The 22,247-nt window shown below is 39.0% G+C and overlaps 1 protein-coding gene across 1 annotated transcript; it reads left to right on the plus strand.

Moving 5' to 3' along the window:
- The first annotated feature begins 1,925 nt into the window (after positions 1-1,925).
- Positions 1,926-21,896, plus strand: LOC114248728 (putative serine protease K12H4.7). Its single transcript, XM_089738177.1, has 11 exons — positions 1,926-1,966; positions 2,957-3,108; positions 3,881-4,056; positions 11,574-11,684; positions 15,446-15,579; positions 16,288-16,426; positions 17,421-17,569; positions 17,861-17,989; positions 19,908-20,040; positions 21,142-21,339; positions 21,718-21,896. The coding sequence occupies exons 1-11, from the start codon at positions 1,963-1,965 to the stop codon at positions 21,872-21,874; spliced, it is 1,482 nt and encodes a 493-aa protein (XP_089594303.1). The 5' UTR covers positions 1,926-1,962; the 3' UTR covers positions 21,875-21,896.
- Positions 21,897-22,247: the final 351 nt, after the last annotated feature.

Consider the following 22,247-nt stretch of genomic DNA (forward strand, 5'->3'; position numbering starts at 1 on the left):
ATTCCACGAGTAATTTGTGTACATAAAAACGTGTGCGTGTGTGTGTGTGTATATAGACAAATAGGCCCCTGTCGTGGAGTTCCAATCTGGGAACATCCATAGCACTCGATGCAATCACGCCGGACGTCGTACCCATTAATTAGGCCATTCGTTTACGAGCAACCTCAAAGTTACACGTCGCACGCACATCGGTCACTATCGTCTTTTATTCACGTTATCTCAAGAATAATATAATATCTGTAATCCTTAATAACCATGATTATTGTATATTTATCAATAAAAATAAAAGTGACGTAACTCAGGAATTTTAAAATTTCATTAAAAAATATAGGATTTTTTATTGCCCTTCTGGGTAGAAGAGCATTCGGCCCAACTGATGGTAAGTGGCTACCGTCGCTCATGGACGTCAGCAATGCCAGGGGTAGAGCCAAGCCGCTTCCTGCCTAATTATGAGGAGTACTATTAACCACCTGTCCTGGTGAAACTGGAAAGGCCCCTGGGCCACCAGACATCCTTCCTTCATAAAAATGGTACTATTAATAGCTTTAACAGATTGTCACTCATATCTCTACGTTACCTATACGACAGGTAAGTACGTAGGGGTGTTCAATGAAAAGTGATAATGAGTATATAACGCAATTATCTTTTATTAAATGTTAGTTTATTTTTCGGCGTTATCATCTTTAAATCTACACCCCTAAATCTTTAGCAGGAATCGGTAGAAATCACTAGGAGGTAGGTACGGTCAATATGGACGATTCCATCAATTGAAAGCCAGGTTTTTTAGTGGCAGCCATCGCCAGTCTGGCCCTGTGGACGGGGGCGTTATCTTGGTGAAACAAAACGACTTTAGCGAGTTTGCCACGCTGTTGCTTACGTATTTTCCCCACGCTACTTTGTTATTTATCCAGCGTACAAGCATGAAGGTATTCGACCATTACCACCCCTTTGCTGGTCCAGAAAAAACAGCCGATGATCTTACTGACGGATAGAATCGCCTTGAATTTCTTCACAGTCGGAGATAATAGTCTGGACTATTTTCTCGTTTCTGGGTCATTATGGTGAAGCCAGTTTTCGTCCATAGGCTCGATACATAAGTATCACAAAAACCCAAGTAAGTAAGTACCACAAAAATCGGTCAAGATCTTATTGTAACAAAACCAAAAAAGCAAACTCTCAGTCTCCTTCCTCCTATCTTGGTTTCTGCAGGAAATATTTGGTCAGCCAGCGTCCTAGCACATTCTTCATATCCAAAAGATTGTGTAAAATTTTATGGACACTTCCTATAGAAATCTTAGTTTGTTCTGCTACATAAAAAACACTAGCACGACGACCCGCCAAGACAATGTTTTCAACTTTTTTAATAATTTGTTCCGTGCGAGGGTCGTCTATAATGGATGTTCTACCTCGCTTGAACTCAGCACAACACGTAACCGTGTAATATGGAGAAACATGAACCCCTAGTGTTGCTATCAAGTTTTGATTTACCAGCTCTGTAGTAAAATCCTTCAAGCAGACACATTTTATTATCGCGCGAACTTTAATTATATCTATTTTACGTTCCGACATAACACAAGAAAATGACTTCTATTTATTTAAAACAAAAGATGTATGATTGCTTTTTTATTATTATTATATTTTCAAGCTACGTCTGACACTTTTTTCCAAGGAAAATGTATCGTATCATCGCTATTTATTTTATACCCCTCGTAGCATCACGAACAAGAACCCACAAAATACGGACACCCATCTAGATTTCGCTCAGGTTAGTCACCCCCCCCCCACTGAGCGCTCAATTAAAGAAGGAAGAAATTAACGAAGAAAACAGAAAAATGTATTCTTTTTTGGTTGTACTACTTTATGATTAGAAAATTGATTAAAGAATTATGCTAAGATAAAAACTTGTATCAGTTATATAGGCCACTTATCGTTGTAAAGACTTGTGTTTATTCAAAAACAAATATGTGTAAGTATTTTTATTATTATTTAACTGACACGAAACCATGAGCGCCGGTCGCGAAGCAGTTGTGCGCTCCATTCTGCAGGGTGGGGCAGCCGATACAGCATACAACTGTCTTGAAATAGGTGACGGAGCTTGTGTGGTGATGCCTATGAACTTAGCCACATAACACCAGATATGTGGTCACTATCCCTATAAAATTCGGCACACACTGCCACAAAACCCTAGGTAGGTAGTGTGACATTGTTCCTATACATATGTATATGTGTCGTTTAGAGGAACGTAAGCTCTACGTTGTAACAGCGAAGAGGCGCTTAGGAAGAACCGTTATTTAGATCGATGTCTTGTAAAGGATAAGGCGCCCGATGTGCTCCTATCTGTGCTCAAATCCCGCAAGCAGGTATCAATGTTTCCAAACAAATATGTACTTACTTCACGTTCACAAATGACTTCCACGATTAAGGATTAACGCAATGTAGGCTTAGGAACCCTGGTAACCGTACTCGTCGAACTCGACAAAGAGGTCGACGTGCAACCTAACCCATGCATCAGCTCGCTGAGTTTCTCGCCAGATCTCCACAGCGGGTCGCGATTCCGATCCGGCAGTAGATTCATTCGCGAAGCAGTTGCTCTTGAGTTGTTAGGTCTCCTTCGGAGGCGTTCGGGCAGCTGTTAGCAAGTCCCACCCCTTCTGGCTGAGCCTTTACTCGCCCACCTGTCCTGGTGAAACTGGAAAGGCCTCCGGGCCACCAGTAATCTTTCAATCATAAAAAAAAAGATTAACATAATGTGGGAATGTAAAGAAAATCGTTCCATTGAATGTCAGAGACGGCGTGTTTTAAATGTAGAAGCAAAAGTTGGAACGGAAAATAGATGAGAGGATATACGGAGCTGACAGATGATTCATATCACAACAGGAATACGAGAACAGAAGTCACACACAGTTAATCTTTATAATAGTTACCAAGCTAAGTGAAACCTTTCTCATCTCCCCAGGGTTGCTACTGTTATTTTTATCTCCGGCTCTGGCGCTGAAGACCTTGGAGCCGAGCCCTTCAGCGTCTCGATCAGGACGAGTCCCCATTGAAGGATGGGTCGATGTCAGACTCAATCATTTCAACGCAGCGAATACTGCTACGTTTCCCATGGTGAGCTAATACCGAACATTTCAAATCTGGTCACGCACACACCAAATCTTGTTCCTAATTACGCCATGAAAATAACACGCGTCTTTTACCTGCTTTATATAAACTCGACTCGTGCGTCATGAGTTAATGATGTCTGAATGGAATCTTTAAACACATTTATCCTCATAATTCTTATTTTATCATGTACCTTAGTAAGTGTCTACACCTGCTGACAGTACAGGATACGTGACCATCGAGTTAGTCTGCTGATGAAGCTGGAATATCAGAAACGGAACCCTTGATTGGTTGTTAATAGACCTATTTCATTTGCCCTCATTTTAATCACCACCAAACGGACTTTACGGTCTTTTGAAAAATAAATTGACATTTACTTTAATTCGTGTTCTGTGATTAGATATATGAGTAAAGTATGACAGCCACGATCGCTCTGCCAAGAGTGTAGGGATGAAGAAAAAAGAACGGTGAGCGTGCTTACCTGCCCGGCCCACCTGTTAGTTGGTGTTCAGTAGTCACTGGAGTCCATAGATATCACTACGTGTCGCCAACCACTTTGAGACATGAGTTCTAAGTCTTAAATGTATAATATAACGGCTGATCCAACTTTCCAACCGAGACATATTACTGCTTCGCCGCAGAAATGGGCAGGGCGGTGTTATCTATCGCTGCAGACTCACTAAAGACCCTACCACCAGTGGGTACTAATCTTCACAATTGTCTTCATAGACCACTGTCACATTGTTGGAAATAACCAAGGAGGTTATAATTTCCCCAGCGTTACTACTACAATAATGAATTCGCGTCCGAGAACATTGTTATCTTCGTCGGGGGTGAGTGGGCGATCTCGCCGGGGTGGGTGAGGTCCGGTCTTGCCTACGAACTAGCGGAGGCCACGAGAGCTGGACTCTTCTACACCGAGCATCGATATTACGGACTCACCAGACCAACTGAGTAAGTCTTTTATCATCAGCAAGATTTTTGCTTTTCTATCTACGGTCAACAGAGATTTCATGTCGATAGTCAGGTAATTTTTTCGGCACGTTTTGATACCGTGGTCCTATTTATTTATGCCCCAAAAACATTTAGCGCATAGCTTTGATAAGATAAAGGACCATTACACAAATGTAAGCAAGACTTCAATGTTATAGCTTAAAGCGGGATCTCATGCTTAAGTATCAAGAATCTAATCTTCTTCTTTTTCTCCACCTTATCCCACTAGGCGAGGTCGGCACAGCTAATTTTTCTCTTCCATTCTCTTCTATCAGCCGTCATCTCAACACTTACTCCTCTCTCTCTCTCTTATATCGTCATTCACACACTCCATCTGTGTCTTCTTCGGTCGATCTCTTCTCTCTCTACCTTGCACTACGATTTCCATACATCTCCTAGTCACATGCTCGCAAGAAGCTAAGAACCAGAAGTTACTAGTAGAAGTAACTAGAGGAATACGGAAGAGGAGTGTCTAATGTTAGCAAAATATCCATCTTCTATATAAACATCGAGCGTCGACATTTGATGTAACTGTGGAATTATGGCTGACGGCTAAATAAGGATATCAGAGTTTTAGCGCAGCGCTGTCGAAATTCATTATTCAAGGGTAGAGGAAATTACTTTTTTTTATTGCTTTTATGAGTGGATGAGCTCACCGCCCATCTGGTGTTAAGTGGTTACTGGAGCCCATAGACATCTACGACACAAATGCGCCACCCACCTTGAGATATAAGTTCTAAGATCTCAAGTATAGTTACAACGGCTGCTCCACCCTTCAACCCGAAACGCATTACTGCTTCACGGCAGAAATAGGCAGGGTGGTGGTACCTACCCGTGCGGACTCACAAGAGTGGAAAACCACTAAAAAATAGGCTATTTTATTAATTACTAGCGACCCGCCCTCGCTTCGCTTCGGAAACATTAAAACACACATGAAACCAAAAAAATAAAATAAAAAAAAATTTAAAAAAAGTAGCCTATGTTCATCAGGGACAATGTCGGCTTCTAATGGAAAAAGAATTTTTCAAATCGGTCCAGTAGTTTCGGAGCCTATTCGAAACAAACAAATCTTTCCTCTATAATATTAAGTATAGACTAAACCTTTTAATTAGCTTTGTGAAATATGACGACTAAACCACAACGAGCCAGGAAGCTGACATAATTGTAGTAATTAATATTCGCGGCATCGAATATTATGATAGTTTAACGGGAATCGAAGCCGGGCCCGCGTGCCGAACTAATGTGCTCGTTTGAGTCGATGCCAGGACGACTGCCGCTCACACCGTGCCGTACCTCGGTCGAACCACTTATTTGTTATTTGATATGTTTTTAATACGCTTTTATTACATTCAGACGTATCATATGTATGTTAGTATGTAATGGAATCTTTTGAATCATTTTAGTATGTAACGCTTCGGTAGGCAGCAGCTTGGCTCTGCCCCTGGAATTGCTGAAGCCCATGGGCGACGGTAACCACTCACCATCAGGTGGGCCGTATGCTCGTCTGCCAACAAGGGCAATAAAAAAAAAACATGATTTTGACCCCTTTAAAACGTCGGATTAACTTGAAATTTGGTATACTTATTAAGGACCGATGGCAATTGAATATTTAAAAAAAAATTGAAAAAATTTAAATGCTACTAAAAAATGAGAAATAAATAATAGTTTAAAAAAACTAATAATAGATAGCTTATAGAAAATCCAACTAAAAAATAGATTTTTTTTTTTAATAAATTTGAATTAAAAATAGTGTAATAAATAAATGATTTTATTGTAAAAAAAGCGTGGGGTGCATGGTATCAGTAGTTATAAATATTTTTTGAACAGATATGAGTAGAACTATGAGTAGAATATGAGAGTTAGGGTTATTTTGATAATATCTTGTAAAGCACGGTGTATTCCTCCTTTTTTCTTGCTTGCTGATTGTTTTTAATTTCTTTGTTTCTATGTTTTTATCCAGATAAACCTCTAACTACCGCTGAGGTCTATTTTCTTTTTAGCCTCGTTAGTATATAGGCTAAAGATGTGGCACTCAGGAAGCGCCATGGAAGGAAGTTTATTCCAGAACCGGATGGAATATGACAAAAATTATATCTGCAATCGTAGCATCACAGCGCAGTGGCTTCAAATAGTAGGGATGAACTCTGAACTCTACCCCGGGGGTCAGTAGCGCGATAGTAAAAAGGAGAGACTGAGATGAAATTCAACAATAATTCCAAAATTGTCCTTTTATTTGTTGTATATAAGTAATATCGAAACCTACCCCGTGATAAGCGATTACCGTAGCTATTAATCACCATAACCCTTGACTTAGCTGTTACTCCAATATAAAGAGCTTTTGCTTTCTATTTTTTCTTTGTCGCAGAGCTAAAATCAGTATAATTACACTACAGTGTAAATGAGCCCCATGCCGAGCGCTAACGACGCCAATCTACAACAAACCGAACATTAATTAGTCTATTCGGATTCCGAGCCACGACTAAATGATCCCCCAGATACGGAATGTTCGGGCCATTGCGTTCGCGTTCGGTGTAAATGAGGTCTTATGTTTATTCATTACAGCTAATTTATGGATTACGTTTTTCGGTTTTAGGGTACCACTGGATTCAAATGTTTTGTACATTAGAGTAGATCATAAAATAATCATATTTCCAGAGTTATCAATTTCTCTCATCATGTCTTCTGGAGAGCCGCTTAAACTTCATGTACATAATTAGTAGCTGTAAGGCAACTAAGGTCGGCTTAATTGATTAGAAAGACACTTAAGTTCATGCTTCAAGTTGGCCTGCTTTTAATTAAAAGATAACTGTAATAGAAAAATTAAAAAACATATTTATTTATTTTTACTAGCTGACCCGGCAGACTTCGTAATGCCTCAATCGATAAACAAAAGACCTAAACTTTTGTATAAAATAAACTTAAAACAAACAAAAGGAATCCGTCCGACGGGGGACACATCGAAGGAAAAACAACATTGTTATTTTAATTTAATTGCGAGCATTTTCATATTTGTCTACCTTTTAAACCTTCTCTGGACTTTCACATATAATTCAACACCAAAATTAGCCAAATCGCTCCATCCGATAATATAAATAGATAGATAAACAAAAAATATCACTGTTTATACACGTCGGACTGTTTATGATAGAATGTGGGTGTATTAAACCCGGTCCACACCCGCGGGACAATGGAGCATTGAGCACTGCGATCGACACGTTTGGAGAGCCGCCAAAATATCTATCGCCGTTTAAACAGTTTAGTTAATAGTTTGTAGCGTTTCTGTTCAGATTCCAATCTAGCTGGGAGCTGCAACGCTCTGCGGGTTCGTAATGATACCGAGTTGTTTCCCGCACAGTGGTCCTTCACATATCCCAGCTACATCTAACATCTAAGCTACATTTAACGGCCGTCTAGTGTAGTGGTAAGTGACATGGTCACTACATAAGGGGGTCGCGGGTTCGAATCCCGCCAAGGGAAGATATTTGTATGATAAATATAAATGTCTTTTCCAGGGTTATGGATGTATATTAAATATATGTATGTGTATAATAAAAATCTTACATTTATTTCAGTTATCTGGTACCTGTAACACAAGTTCTTTACGAACTTATCACGGGACCAGTTAACGTGGCGTGATTATTAGTAAATATTTATTATTTATTTATCTAGCTTAGAGTACTTTGCAGCTCTGTACTGATCACGAACTTTTCTCTTACTCAGAGATCTATATCTAGCCAAAGCTGCTTTACTAGACTTCTACAGACGCACTCCTCTGCAGCTCCACTTGTAAAGTCACATATCGTCTTTTCGCATTAAAAGTGTACAATTTCCAAAAATATTCGAAATTGAGTTAATATGCGAAATCATTTGGTATCACCAGTATTTTTCCTGTAAATACTGTCAAAAGAGCGTAGTTTAGTTTTTTTTTTACCTATATTTTGACTACTATAACATAATTAATACATAATTTATAAAAATATCACATGTTAAACCTTTAAAACACTCCTGTAAAATTAGTAAATTTTGAGATTATACAGTTTTAATGCGAGAAGACGATATCTGAACTAGAGGTATTTAGATGAAAGCCCACTGCAACTCTGTACTGATCTCTCGAACAGCCTCGGGCACATTTCTATGGAAATTATAATATTTTCTTCCTAATTTTGCTTTCCGTTCACTGTCTGAACAAAACGTTCAATTTTACGCAAAGCTGACTTTAATTTGTAAAAAATATGGGGATGGCGTATTCTTATGCATACTAAGTTGGCTAAGGCGTGTTCTGCGATCCACTAAAGCCTTATTCTTGTAAGAGTAAAGGCTGCTTTAAAAAAAATTACAAGAACGTAAGAGTTTTTGGAACGAAGTTCCTTATGGGACGATGCGGAGGGGTACCCTAACCGGGAAAAAACGTCCGTAACGTAAGATTAGTAATGCACACAGTGTACGACTTAACTTTGTAATAACGTACAAATTAGTAATGCACACAGTGTACGACTTAACTTTGTAATAACGTACAAAAAATAACATATTTTTTTATAATTCATTGACCACGATCTCAGAGCGTTCGTTTGCGCAATACACTAACTCTTATGCAAACAACTGTGAATGAAGTGCACCACAATAAGTTCGCACGTTACCGAATGACTGTTGCTAAACCTCCACTTTTATTTTTTTTATACCTCGAATAGAACTTAAAATTAATATTTTTATAATAAGGAACTTCGTTCCTATCCCGCGTCCCACGACACCACACATCTTTTTTATTCAAGATATGTTTGTTAATCGACATTAATTCGTTTAATGAAACAATCTAGGTTAATTTTCTGTTTATTTAATTTACATTGACGCGTGACCGCGGTGGGTCGCTCATCGACTGTACTGTATGTGGATCGACATCATCAACAGTAGAATATATACTGTTGTTAGACATTCTACTAAGTGGACGGCGTTGGCTAGGAATAGCCGGTTTGGAAATAAAACTCGTTGTAGTTTTCCGTTTGAGTCATCTCTGTTGGAAATGCCCGTGAGTGGCGCCAAGCCCGGCTACAGACTGCGAGCCTGGCGACGGGACACCAGCTTCAGGATTCATGGCTCTTTGAATGCGCCTGCTTGTCGAGCAAATGACATTAAATCAGCACACTAAAACATCATTATGGCACGTGCTAGGGTTCAGGATAAATAAAAAAATTCAACAATTACAAGTTAACACTGTATTTGCACATAGATCACTTAAAACACTTCATAAACACTTGAAAATTCTCAATTCGCTTCTTCCGCTTCGCTTCAGGTGATCCCTTCGCTGTTTCGCTTCGAGTAGTTCCGATTACTGACTGACTGCGTGCCATCTCTGCATCGCTTCTATAGTCGAGACGACATCCCCAGAAACGTTGAGAACATTCCTCACAAGTCGAGTACCTCCGATGTCCTTCCGCTATCTGACAATAGATGGCGTTGTACCAAGCGTTCTAGATGTTACTAGATCCTTAGATATTCGTTCAGCTATTTGCCGATAGATGACGTTACTCATAGCGACGTAACAATAAATTGCGTAATTATTATACAATTGGGATACAGACCTCAAGGCTCAAGGCGGATAGTGGCATTAACGTTGCAACGTGCCCCTGCTCCGGTGCCCACTTATCACCAGATCAGCCATGATCTCACTCACCCATTAATACAAAAACTACACATACATATGTATATTTAAATCTTAAATAGTTTCAATCTTAAGACATTAATACAGAATAATAGTCCGAGATTACTAGTTTACAGAGATTACAGAAATAGGCGGGGCGGTGGTACCTACCCGTGCGGACTCACAAGAGGTCCTACCACCAGTAATTACGCAAATTATAATTTTGCGGGTTTCATTTTTATTACACGATGTTATTCCTTCACTGTGGAAGTCAATCGTGAACATTTGTATAAGTACGTATTTCATTAGAAAAATTGGTACCCGCCTGGGATTCGAACACCGGTGCATCGCTTCAACACAAATGCACCGAACGTCTTATCCTTTAGGCCACGACGACTTTTTTAATATTATATTATTTACTACAATTTATTATATTCGATGGAGTGGGACGACGGTCGCTAGATACATATAGCCATATAATTCCGCTGATCAAAATAAAATGATAAAATGGCGGATACTAAAATACATTTTACTGTTCTTCAAGTTATATTTTGTTGGTCCTAAATACATAATTCGGGTTTTTTGTTTATTAGTAGCTTGAAATATTCGGGTGCGTCTTATAATCATGAGCTTCTTGCAATCTATGTAGTAATACGGTACACGTTATATTGGCTAAGAAATTCGTCATACACATCTACAAACCACATCTCGAAGCCGAGATCATTAAACAGGAGATCGTTAACACTATCAGCAGATGTGACCGGCCGATGACACGATCCTTGTCAGTAATTCCGTCACATGCATTGTCAGAATTTTAATAGGGTCAATTGTTCGTTGACCGAATGACCTGCTGCTAAGAAAACGTGTCACGCTTCCGTCTTGTAAGGGCGGGCTGAGATTTTACGTATTTGATAATACAACGGCTGCTCCGTCCTTCAAGCTGGAACGCATTACTACTCAGGATGGTGGTACCCGTGCAGGCTTACAAGAAGTTCTACCACTAGTAATTATTACGCAAATTATAATTTTATTACACATTTGTAAAGTACGTATTTCGTTAGATAGTTTGGTACCGTCACACCAGTCAATACTAATGCACTGGCTTTTTTGGGTAGGTACTACCACCGTGCCTGTTTCGGAAGTGAAACAGTTAATGCGTTTCGGTTTGAAGGATCAGGCAGATTTTTTTATTATACTGAGAAATTAGAACTTATAACTCAAGGTGGGTGGCCGCATCTACGTTGTAGATGTCTATGGGCTCCGGTAACCACTTAACACCAGGTGGGCCGTGAGCTCGTCCACCCAACGAAGCAATAAAAAATATAACTTACATCACTGCGATCTGGGTCTGATATAGAGGCCACATCCGACGTCTTCAATTCACGCACTGTGTGTGTGTTTGTACTTGTTACGACCGGGATATTCGCGTATAGTAAACAAAACAAGGAAAGATTATAGTAAAATGTGTTTCCTTGCTCGAATGCTCATTTACAAGAGTCGGCAGGGAAGTCACCTATATGATCTAAGTGGAAACGGAGTCCGCCTTGCAAATATACTACTACATTACACTACTTAAGGTATATATATTACAAACTAGCGAACCGCTCTTGCTTCGCTTCGGAAACTGTAAATTATTATTGATTTCTCCACTATTTAATGGATGTTATTAAACATATAAACCTTCCTCTTCAATCATTCTATCTATTAAAACAAACCGCATCAAAATCCGTTGCATAGTTTTAAAGATTTAAGCATACATAGGGACAGATGTAGGGACGGAGAAAGCGACTTTGTTTTATACTATGTAGTGATGTTTTATTTATGCTGATTGTTTACCTCACAGAGATACGGGGCTGGAGTTCCTGCGCTTCTTGACCGTGGACCAGGCCTTGGCGGACCTGGCGCAGTTCATACAGTACGTCAAGAGCGACGCCTTCGAAGCAGGACGATTCAGGTTACAAAACTCTTCGCGTTTGTTCACGATTGACTTCCACGGTGAAGGAATAACATCGTCTAATAAAAATCAACACCCGCAAAATTATAATTTGCGTAATCACTGGTGGTAGGACCTCTTGTGAGTCCACACGGGTAGGTACCACCGACCCGCCTATTTCTGCCGTGAAGCAGTAATGCGTTTCGGTTTGAAGGGCGGGGCAGCCGTTGTAACTATACTTAGACCTTAGAACTTATATCTCAAGGTGGATAGCGCATTTACATTGTAGATGTCTATGGGATCCAATAACCACTTAACACCAAGTGGGCTGTGAGATCGTCCACCCAACTAAGCAATAAAAAAAATATTTAAACAATAAAAAAAAAACTCTTTTATTTCACTGGCTGTGTTGTGCTTCGAGGCTTTACATAGTCGGCCCGGTTTTAAACAAACATAATATGCAAATAAATACAATGTGTTTGGGAATTCGTGCCTCAGATTTTAGTAGTTAGATATATCGACAAATATCACACTTTGAAATTTTTTTATGCCACTTAAGCAAAACGGCGGCCATTTTTGATTTTATTTTACGGAATCACGGGCGCTTGTGCTAATTTAACAATATTTTGGTGTGTGAAAATTCTACAAAATTAAAAAGTCTTAATTGAGAGCTGATAATAAAATAAAGCTCCATATAAAATAAAACAAAAAAATAAAAATTGCATCTTAATAGATGCTATTTTTATATTAATGTAGAGCATTTGACAATGAAAAAAGACTATGTGAAGTTCCTAATAACTTGAAAGACTCTCTAAGTCAGGATGGATGCAAACCATTTTTTTTTTGAAAATGTTAAATGTTTATAGACTAGTGTAGTTTATAGACTGTATTTTGTAATGTAAATAGCCAATAGTGGTCGCTAATGACCGGAGATGTTAAAAAGCGACCTAAAAAAATAATAGTGTATAGCATAAGCTTAGGATAAAAAGCTTTTACGAAACATTTTTCGTTTACTAAAACAAGAATTGCTGAAAAAAAAGTATTTTTCAAAATTATTAAAGCTATCAACCTATTACTTTTTTACTGTCTTGAGTACGATAGTTTAAAAGTTAATAATTTTACCAAGTATTTAAAACAACTAATAGTTATTACAACCGATACTAGTTTATATCAACAGCTATCTCTGTGTTGTTGAGGGTATATCGTAGCTTTTATTGCCACAGGCTGCGTAGAGCGTCGGATCATCTCCTTCTCTGCCCTTAAATAATTTCTGGATCTCATTATTTTTACTATTATTTTTCCTCGGATGTTCCAAGAGTCTTGCCTCCACGTGGTTTGAAGATACTTCAGATTTCGACTCCAGTGTCAGAGAGCGTTCGTTAGTACTGACATCCCTCTAACAATAATCTATTACATAAACTGTTAAAACAGACTGGGATAATAGCGTCATTACTTTGATACATTGTCCAACGTGACTCAAACGTTGCCCGCCTTATCAATCCTATTTGACGTCAGTAAATAAGTTCGATCTCAGTGCTTTTGTACTGAACGATTATTCTTAAAACTTGCGGTTTCATATAAATATTAAATGCGTAAAGAGGCTTCTTTGAAACGCACGTAATTGAAATACGTAATATAAATATAATAATAATGTAATGTTTTATCGCTACTAGTATACAGGGTCTAAGGTAACTATTCATAAATCCAAAGCAGACTGCAGTGATGGAAATAAAACATATTATTAATTTCCTTTTAAAAATTCGTCAGGCAGTGGCTTAGCGATGGTCACTCACCATCGACTAGGTTGTGTGCTCATCTATCTAAACGGGCATTAAAAATAGATTAAATTTCATAAACCAGTAATGAACACGCAGGTATAATAACCGGCAAACTTCTTGAGCATTTGTTGACGTAGTGGGGGTAAGTTTGCGCATGGTACACTCACGTGCAAAAACATAACTTACTCTGCGTCATAATGCTATTAAATTATTAAAATCAACATATGTATTTACTTATATATTTATTAGAACATCAACAAAACATATAGGTAAATAATTGTAATAATTTAATCTTGGGGTAAAATAGATATTCCTTCTATTAAGTCAAAACTAGAGCTGTTGCCAGGTCTTGGTTCAGTTGAAGCGAAGCTGGTATTTGTAATTTTTTTTTCGTTATCATAATTCTTGACCATCATCATCATCACTGTTTTCATCACCCGAGTCGCTATCATCGTGATGAGTCGACATAGGGCTCATCGGCGTAGTTTACAACTCGGTCGATTCGGTCTTCTTTTTGTCTATAATTAATTATTTTTTGAAGATATTCGATTCGTAGTAATCGAATGTTACTCTTTTCATTTACCAGCTTCCGATTATTTTCTGTTCTTTTTTTCCATCTGAAGCCTAGCTCTTTCATAATTCGTCGTAAGCTTCATTCCGAGCCATTAAAATTTATATCTTCTTTAAATTTTTCGAAGCCTTTCTACGGTACGGAGTTTCGCTGCTTGTTATGTAGTTATTATGATTACATCTTTTTATTACAGATTGAACGAAACTATCCATTCCGGTAACTTTCTTCTTCCCTGATCTTTTCTTACCCGGAGTCCGAAACACGGCGAGTAAGCCAGAGCCTTTAGCTTCTTTAATAATGCACCTAACAGTACTCACTGATGTTTTTGTTGCTTCCGAAGTCTGTTTTAATTTTTCCATATCATTCTTCCCCTGTTTTATAAAGAAGCAATATACGTCGTACACAAATTTTCTACCCTTTCTTTTAAGTACTACACCAGTTTGTCACGGCATAGTGTATGTTTTATAAAAAATCAACAAACACTCAACAAATAGCAATGGCAACAAAGTCCACAAGCAATTATAACAAATAACTTAACGATTAATAACGATAGACTTTCCACTGTACGCAAGCGTACTTTTGGGAGCAAGCGGAATGAGGGCGCGGTGCGGGACGCAAGGTTCGACTGATCTACCAATAACGCGCTCGATACGATGTCCCCTGCCGTCGCGCCTCACCCTCACCACCAAAGTGATCTAAAATTCGGTTCTGCGCAGTCAAGGTCATTTGCTCAAGAAGTTTGCCGATTACTATATCTGATATACGCTACTACATTGCCGCGTTGATTTGTCATCTCATATCCTTTGTTTTCCATTACGTGCCTGTTTGCTGTACGCTATACAAACAGTAAATTTAAATTATTTCTGAATATTATTTTTCTAATTTTGATTGTCTCGTTTTATACGATATAACTCAACTAAGCAACAAGTGGTAATCAACGGAAGCGTTCGGACCGCCGGACTGGGCCTAACCTCCCTGTGGTCTTTTTTTTTTAGATGTATGGACGAGCTATTAGCCCACCTGGTGTTAAGTGGTTACTAGAGCCCATAGACATCTATTTATTTATTTATTTATTTATTAAGTTGCACCAACAAAGTGATCATCAATACAAAACATTGACAAATTGACAAAAGTTCATGGCAGATGTCACCTCAATTATAGGTGCAATCGACAGTGCATTAACATCAAAAAAAAAAAAAAAATACAACGTAAATGCGCCACCCACCTTGAGATATAAGTACTAAGGTCTCAGTATAGTTACAACGGCTATTCCACCCTTCAAAACCGAAACGCATTACTGCTCACGGCAGAAATAGGCGGGGTGGTGGTAACTACCCGTGGGGACTCACAAGAGGTTCTACCACCAGTAAATGGTAATGTCTAAAACGATAACTTTGCACTGGATGTTTCAAACAACCAAATCTCAATTTCAGGGAGGCGAAAGTGGCTTTAGTTGGGTGTTCGTATGCGGGCAGCATGGCGACTTGGATGCGACTGGCTTATCCTCATCTAGTGGACGCAGTCTTCTCTGATAGCGGACCGTTACATGCTCAAGAAGATTTTCCAGGTACGAAGATCAACTTTAGTAGCGATTAATGATCCGAGATAGCCTGACATGAGACCTCTACATAGGTTCACATATCAAATATATATCATGTTATTATTAACAACTTTGAAGTAATCTATACTTCTATACTAATATTATAAAGAGAAAAGATTTGTTTATTTGTTTGTATTGAATAGGCTCTGAAACTACTGAACCGATTTGAAAAATTCTTTCACTGTTTGGAAGCTACATTATTCATCAGTAACATAGGCTATATATAATCTTTTTTGAATAAAATTAGGGATCCTTACTAAAACTCCAATGCTGTAAGCCAAGATGTAAAAAAATTACCTAAATGTCGAACTAATCAATAAGTGTTCTTTTATTTTAAAAAATAAAACAACGTCAAATATCGTTGAAATTTTTGTTAAAGACCCGAGCGGAGCCGGGGCGGGCCGCTAGTGTAATTATAAGCACGCATGGCATATCTCATGATGTTGCTTATTTCTGCCGCGAAGTCAGGTACTCTGGTTTGAAGGCTGGGATACCTGGTATACAATACAATTGAGTCTTCGTCCTCACGTCTGAAGCTAGGTGGGACGGTAGTCACGATGTAGCTGTCTATGACCCCTGGTAACAGCCTGACAACACGTAGGTCGCGAACTCAATGCAAGAAAATAAATAGAGTGAACCAATAGTGACTATTATTGAAGTTTCATGTGATTGCAGAATATCTGGAGGTTATTACAGAGGCCATCAGGGTACAAGGAGGACAAAATTGCTTATCCAGCATAGAAGAAGCGGTGCAACAACTGACATTGTTATTGACCACGAACGAAGGACCGGGACAAGCGTCGCAAATGTTCAAGTATATAATATTTTAAAGAATTCTTCAAGAATCAGTCTTCTAAAAGTCAATTCGTAAATAATTAAAAACATTCACTAAATATTTCATTGATATGTTCGTCGGTGTGTTGAAAAATCTAGTGGCTTTTTAGTTGTAAAATAAATTTTATATGGACTCTGAATTTTTGATGCAAAACTGGCAAATCTGAATTTAACAAACAAACAAAGATGATCAAAAAGTAGGATACGAAAATTCTCTTCTGGTTTAAAAAAAAAACAAGTAACATAAATATGATTCCCAGAGCTCAAAGGTAATCCTTCATTATCACTGATTTTACTATTTTGACTTTTGTAGTAGGATCTTATAGTATTTAGCTGTAATATCTCTGAATGGAGCTGTTCGTAATCACAGTTTTTAATTAAATTGAAAATGTATGCTCTTAAACGTCGTCGTGGCCTAAAGGATAACACTTTTTTTTATGATTGAAGTATTATTGGTGGCCCGGGGGCCTTTCCAGTTTCACCAGGACAGGTGGACGAGCTCAGCCAGGAAGGGTTGGATTTGCTAACAGCTGCCCGAGCGCCTCCGAAGGAGACCTAACAACTCGAGAGCAGCAGCTTCGTGAATGAATCTACTACCGGATCGGAATCGCGACCCGCTGAGAAGATCCGGCGAGAAACTCAGCGAGCTGATGCATGGGTTAGGTTGCACGTCGAACTCTTTGCCGAGTTGGACGAGTACGGCTACCAGGGTCCCTAAGCCTGCTCCTAGTGTTAGAGCTGATGGCGTCTAATGCAAGAGTTATTGGATCTGATGGATCCCGTAAGGACGTGTCTAGGGCGACGACCGTGACTTGCTCTTGCGTGATCAGGATTCGGGTAGTCAGCGGCGGCAACGATAAGGCGATTATCGTGACGCATAGCCTTATCGAAGTAACTTTCCGACGCTGACGGTCATGACCCATCACGGATAACTTTACTGTGTCCATTTTTAATAGCATTATGTTGGTTTTCAGAACATGTTCGCCAATCAACGCGCGCTCTACTCTAGACCTAGCAACATTTTTCTGGTATGGAATTACGGAAACGTTTGCATATTTGGTACAGTATGCGGTACCAGGCGACATACCAAACGCTTGTAGCGTAATTACAAACACTAGTGTCGGTAAGTGATAAAGCCGAATAACAGATGGCGCTGTTTCAAACTTTTACGAATATCCTTAAACCGTTTTCAAACAAATATTTATTATTTTCACTAAAAACTAAACTTATCATTCATACTAATTTTAACTTTGCCTGTGATCAAGTAGTATTAAATGAATAAGTGAGAATTGGACTGCATACTAAATACATATAAGCAACGACATCTAGTGATCGTAGATGAAAACGATCACAAATGAGGCCGTCATTTTGAAAACGAACTATGATTTTAAGATTTTTGTTCCTAATTCCGCAGCTAATCCGGTGCAACGTTTGGCTAATTGGATAACCGCACAGAGCTGGACACAGCCATGTATCGAGACAAGATACAGTGAGGTTGTCGCTACACACAGAAACACTAGCTATGCCTCAGAGAAGACCACAAGTTAGTTAATTCGTATTCATTACCTCACACGACTTTATAGTTGTGTACCTATTTAGTTTATGATTCACTTTGTTTATTATTAACCTAAATTAAATTGGTGATTAAGCAGCTTAGATGGTTAGTTGTTATGTTGTGGGGAAGGCAGTTCATGAATGTTTTAGCTCTTTTATTAATATTTTTATTTAATTCAATTTTTAATGAATTTCGGAGCAGAATAGAATCAGCAGCTAAAGGCTTGTTAAAAGGAACATTTGCATTGTAAATGACATGTTAATTGTTAGTGACGGAGACAATTCAAGTTCTGACACACAGCTAGCTGCAAGGAACAGACAATACGAGTATGCTCAAATAAATTGAATACTTGCTCGTAGTCATTATGTTCTATTGTAATTTATTACTGTGATTTTCTGCAAATATAATCCAAGAGCAACCCAATGTCTTAACTTTATCTAAATCATATTGTCGACCACCTTACAAAATGTGTTCAAAACAACTTTGAAAGAAAGTGTCATATGGGTGCAAAGTTTGGAAGTTTAAGATTAACAAATATTTTAAATGTCTGTTTGAAGGTCCGCCATATATATTTATCTATGTGAATATGCAGGTACAAAATAAGAAACCAATTGCGTCAACCCGTTTTTATTAAAACTTTGTGCTATAGATATAATTACAAAATTAAATTGTAATTATCTCTTAGCATTAGATAATAATAAAGTCACATAGAACTTAAGCACAAACAGAGACCAAGATCGCTATCAACAGGATACAAACATGAACAAAAAACTAACAAACTGTGAGCCCACTGAGTTTCTCGCCGGATCTTCTCAGTGGGTCGCGTTTCCGATCCGGTGGTAGATTCTGCGAAGCACGGCTCTTGCTAGGGCTAGTGTTAACAACACACCCGGTTTGAGCCCCGCAAGTTCATCTACACGTCAAGGAGATGCTGATATAGCCTCTCAAGGCTATCAGCAAAGGTAGGAAAAAAAAAGTATGCAGATGATGGGTACTGGGGTGGTACTGAGTCGGTTTGATGTTCTCTTCGTCTGTGTACAATAAAGGCGTTCCATCTCGGCCCGCCATTTGATTTGCAGATTGCAACACGCGCCAACCCCGTACCGTGACTAACAACTATCAACAAATAGACTAATGATGGCATATTTTATGATTATCAAAACATATATTGATTGAAATCTCTCACCAAGGTTCAGTTTGATGTATGAAACGGATTTAGTGGCGGTAAACAAAAAAACCCAAAAGAATGCAACTAAGCCATTTGTTACAGACAGTAACACATCTTACTATGTATAATCTATGTTAGTGCAATTTTATTGGTTCCTACATAATATTACCATTTTGATCTTAAAGAAACAATTTGACTTTATGACTTCAAATATACATAAAGAATATAGATAATAGCTGTTACTTACGTGGTGGATTAGAAGTGTATTTGTAAACACTAAAAAGGGCATCCATAAATTTACTAACGAATCGTTCTTTGGAAAAACAAAAATCGGGGGCAAGTAACTTTTACTGGTACTGGTAAGACCTCTAGTGAGTCCGCACGGGTAGGTAGCGTCGCCCTGCCTATTTCCGCCGTGAAGCAGTAATACGTTTCGGTTTGAAGGGTGGGGCAGCCATTGTAACTATATTGAGATCTTAGAACTTATATCTCAAGGTGGCTACTTGGGCTCCAGTAACCACTTAACACCAGGTGGGCTGAGAGATCGTCCGCCCATCTAAGCAATAAAAATTTTTAAAAAAACTTGTTGGATTCACCAAGGCAGCACTTTATTCCCTTGATACACAATACGTAGTGTATCAAACTATGAGGTGGACGTTGATCAATACACAAAACTTAATAACACAGACAGTACACTTACTACCACTACTTTTATACATAACGTGTTTTTAATTTCAGTGCGTCTCTGGACGTACCAAACGTGCGTGGAGTTCGGTTGGTACCAGACGACGACAAGCACGCGCCAGCCCTTCCTGACTACAATACCTCTCGAATACTTCCACCAAATGTGCAGAGATTTCTTCGCTTTGAAGTAAGATTACATTTTGTTTTCATTTGGACGTCCGGTGCACTCGTGTTGAGCGATGCACCGATGTTGGAATCCCGCAGGCGGGTACCAATTTCTCTAATGAAATACGTACTCAACAAATGTTCACGATTGACTTCCACAGTGAAGGAATAACATCGTGTAATAAAAATCAAACCCGCAAAATTATAATTTGCGTAATTAGTAGTGGCAGGAGCTCTTGTGAGTCCGCACGGGTAGGTACCACCGCCTTACCGATTTCTGCCGTGAAGCAGTAATGCGTTTCGGTCTGAAGGGTAGGGCAGCCGTTGTAACTATACTGAGATCTTAGAACTTATATCTCAAGGTGGGCGGCGCATTTACGTTGTAGATGCATATGGGCTCCAGTAACCACTTAACACCAGGTGGGCTGTGAGCTAGTCTACCCATAAAAGCAATAAAAAAGAAAATGTTTTATGCGGGCAGTATTACAAGCATTGTGAACACAGCCATAGCTGATGATCACTGACCATTCAAACGTGTTTACATAATACTGACAATTACACAAATGAAGATCAGTTTTTGTACCAGCGTACTTTGTTTATAATTTTAGGAATTTTGTACCAATTTTGTGATCCTTTTTTTTTTTTTATTGCCCTTGTAGGCAGACGAGCATACGGCCCACCTGATGGTGAGTGGTTACCGTCGCCCATGGACTTCAGCAATACCAGGGGCAGAGCCAAGCCGCTGCCTACCGCTTAATACTCTCCACAAGCCTCGTTTGAAGAAGGATATGTCATAGCGCTCGGGAAACACCGTGGAGGGGAGCTCATTCCATAGCCGGATGGTCGTAAATTAATCATGAATTTTATTTCGTAATTATAATATTACTAGCGACCCGCCCTCGCTTCGCTTCGGAAACTGTAATTTATTATTGATTTCTCCACTATTTAATGGATGTTATTATACATAATTATAAACCTTCCTCTTCAATCACTCTATCTATTAAAAAAAACCGCATCAAAATCCGTTGCGTAGTTTTAAAGATTTAAGCATACATAGGGACAGAGAAAGCGACTTTGTTTTATACTAAGTAGTGATAGGGTTGTGTTTTGTATCACTTTACAGCATCAATGAAAACCTTCTACGCGCAGGAATTGAAAGGACCAACTTGATGTTCGGAGGCTTGTCGCGACTGCCGGACAAAGTAGTCACCGTGATGGGGAGCCACGACCCCTGGAGTCCTATGGGACCTAACGTAGACCATCACCACCATTTAGCGCCCGTGTTTGTTGTACCTCAAATCTCCCACTGCAGAGCTATCAGGTATCCTTTTGATGAGCAATGACGCTTTTGATTGAGATTATAAAATAATAAAACCAACTATTGTGGTATTTGAGAAATACTGGTGGTAGGACCTCTTGTGAGTCCGCACGCGTAGGCACCACCGCCCTGCCTATTTCTGCCGTGAATTCGGTTCGAAGGATGGGATAGTCGTTGTACTTTAAAAACAGAAACATTGAGTATCTCAAGTGTGGCGGCATTTGCGTCGTAGATGTCTATAGGTTCGGGAGGACTGGGAGGCACTGCGCGAAGCTCATAGTACCTTACCGCTGGCAAAATGACAAATGTATTTAATTACTGGACAATTAGGTCGAAATTAGATTGTCGAGCTGAATTAACGTTTAGTGACATGACTTCCAGGCCGACGGGAGACAGCGAGACCGAGGAGTTAGAGCGCACGAAGGTCGCAGTGCTGCAGAGGATGCAGAGTTTTGTGACCGGGATAGACAGCGGCGCGAGCGAGCTCCGTGCGGTCGCTTCTATGGTCATTGTGATCTCGGTTCTGGCATTTATATAAAATAAATGTGTTGAGGTGATAAGGTTGTGTTTTGAGTGGCTTGATATTTTGAAATAAAATACATGAGTGTTGTGTAGCACTTTCTATGACACTGACAAGTGTATAATCTATGACACTGACCAATATGTTTGTGATTTAAAATAATATAAATATGACAGTGATTGGCCGTAACGCTTTAGATACAAGGAGTGTTAATAATATAATGTTATACAAATAAATCGAACAAAATGCTTAATGAGATAAACCGTTCGTATTTGAGATTAGTTTCCGTGTGTTACCATGGGTCTCTGCTAGAGAGAGCCACAGCGGATAACGTTACCGACGTTTTCATCAGCGTTAAGTACTAATTCTTTAATGCCATTGAAAGCCAATT

Source organism: Bombyx mandarina, chromosome 24 (genome assembly GCF_030267445.1).
Source record: "Bombyx mandarina strain Sakado chromosome 24, ASM3026744v2".
Lineage (NCBI taxonomy): Eukaryota > Metazoa > Arthropoda > Insecta > Lepidoptera > Bombycidae > Bombyx > Bombyx mandarina.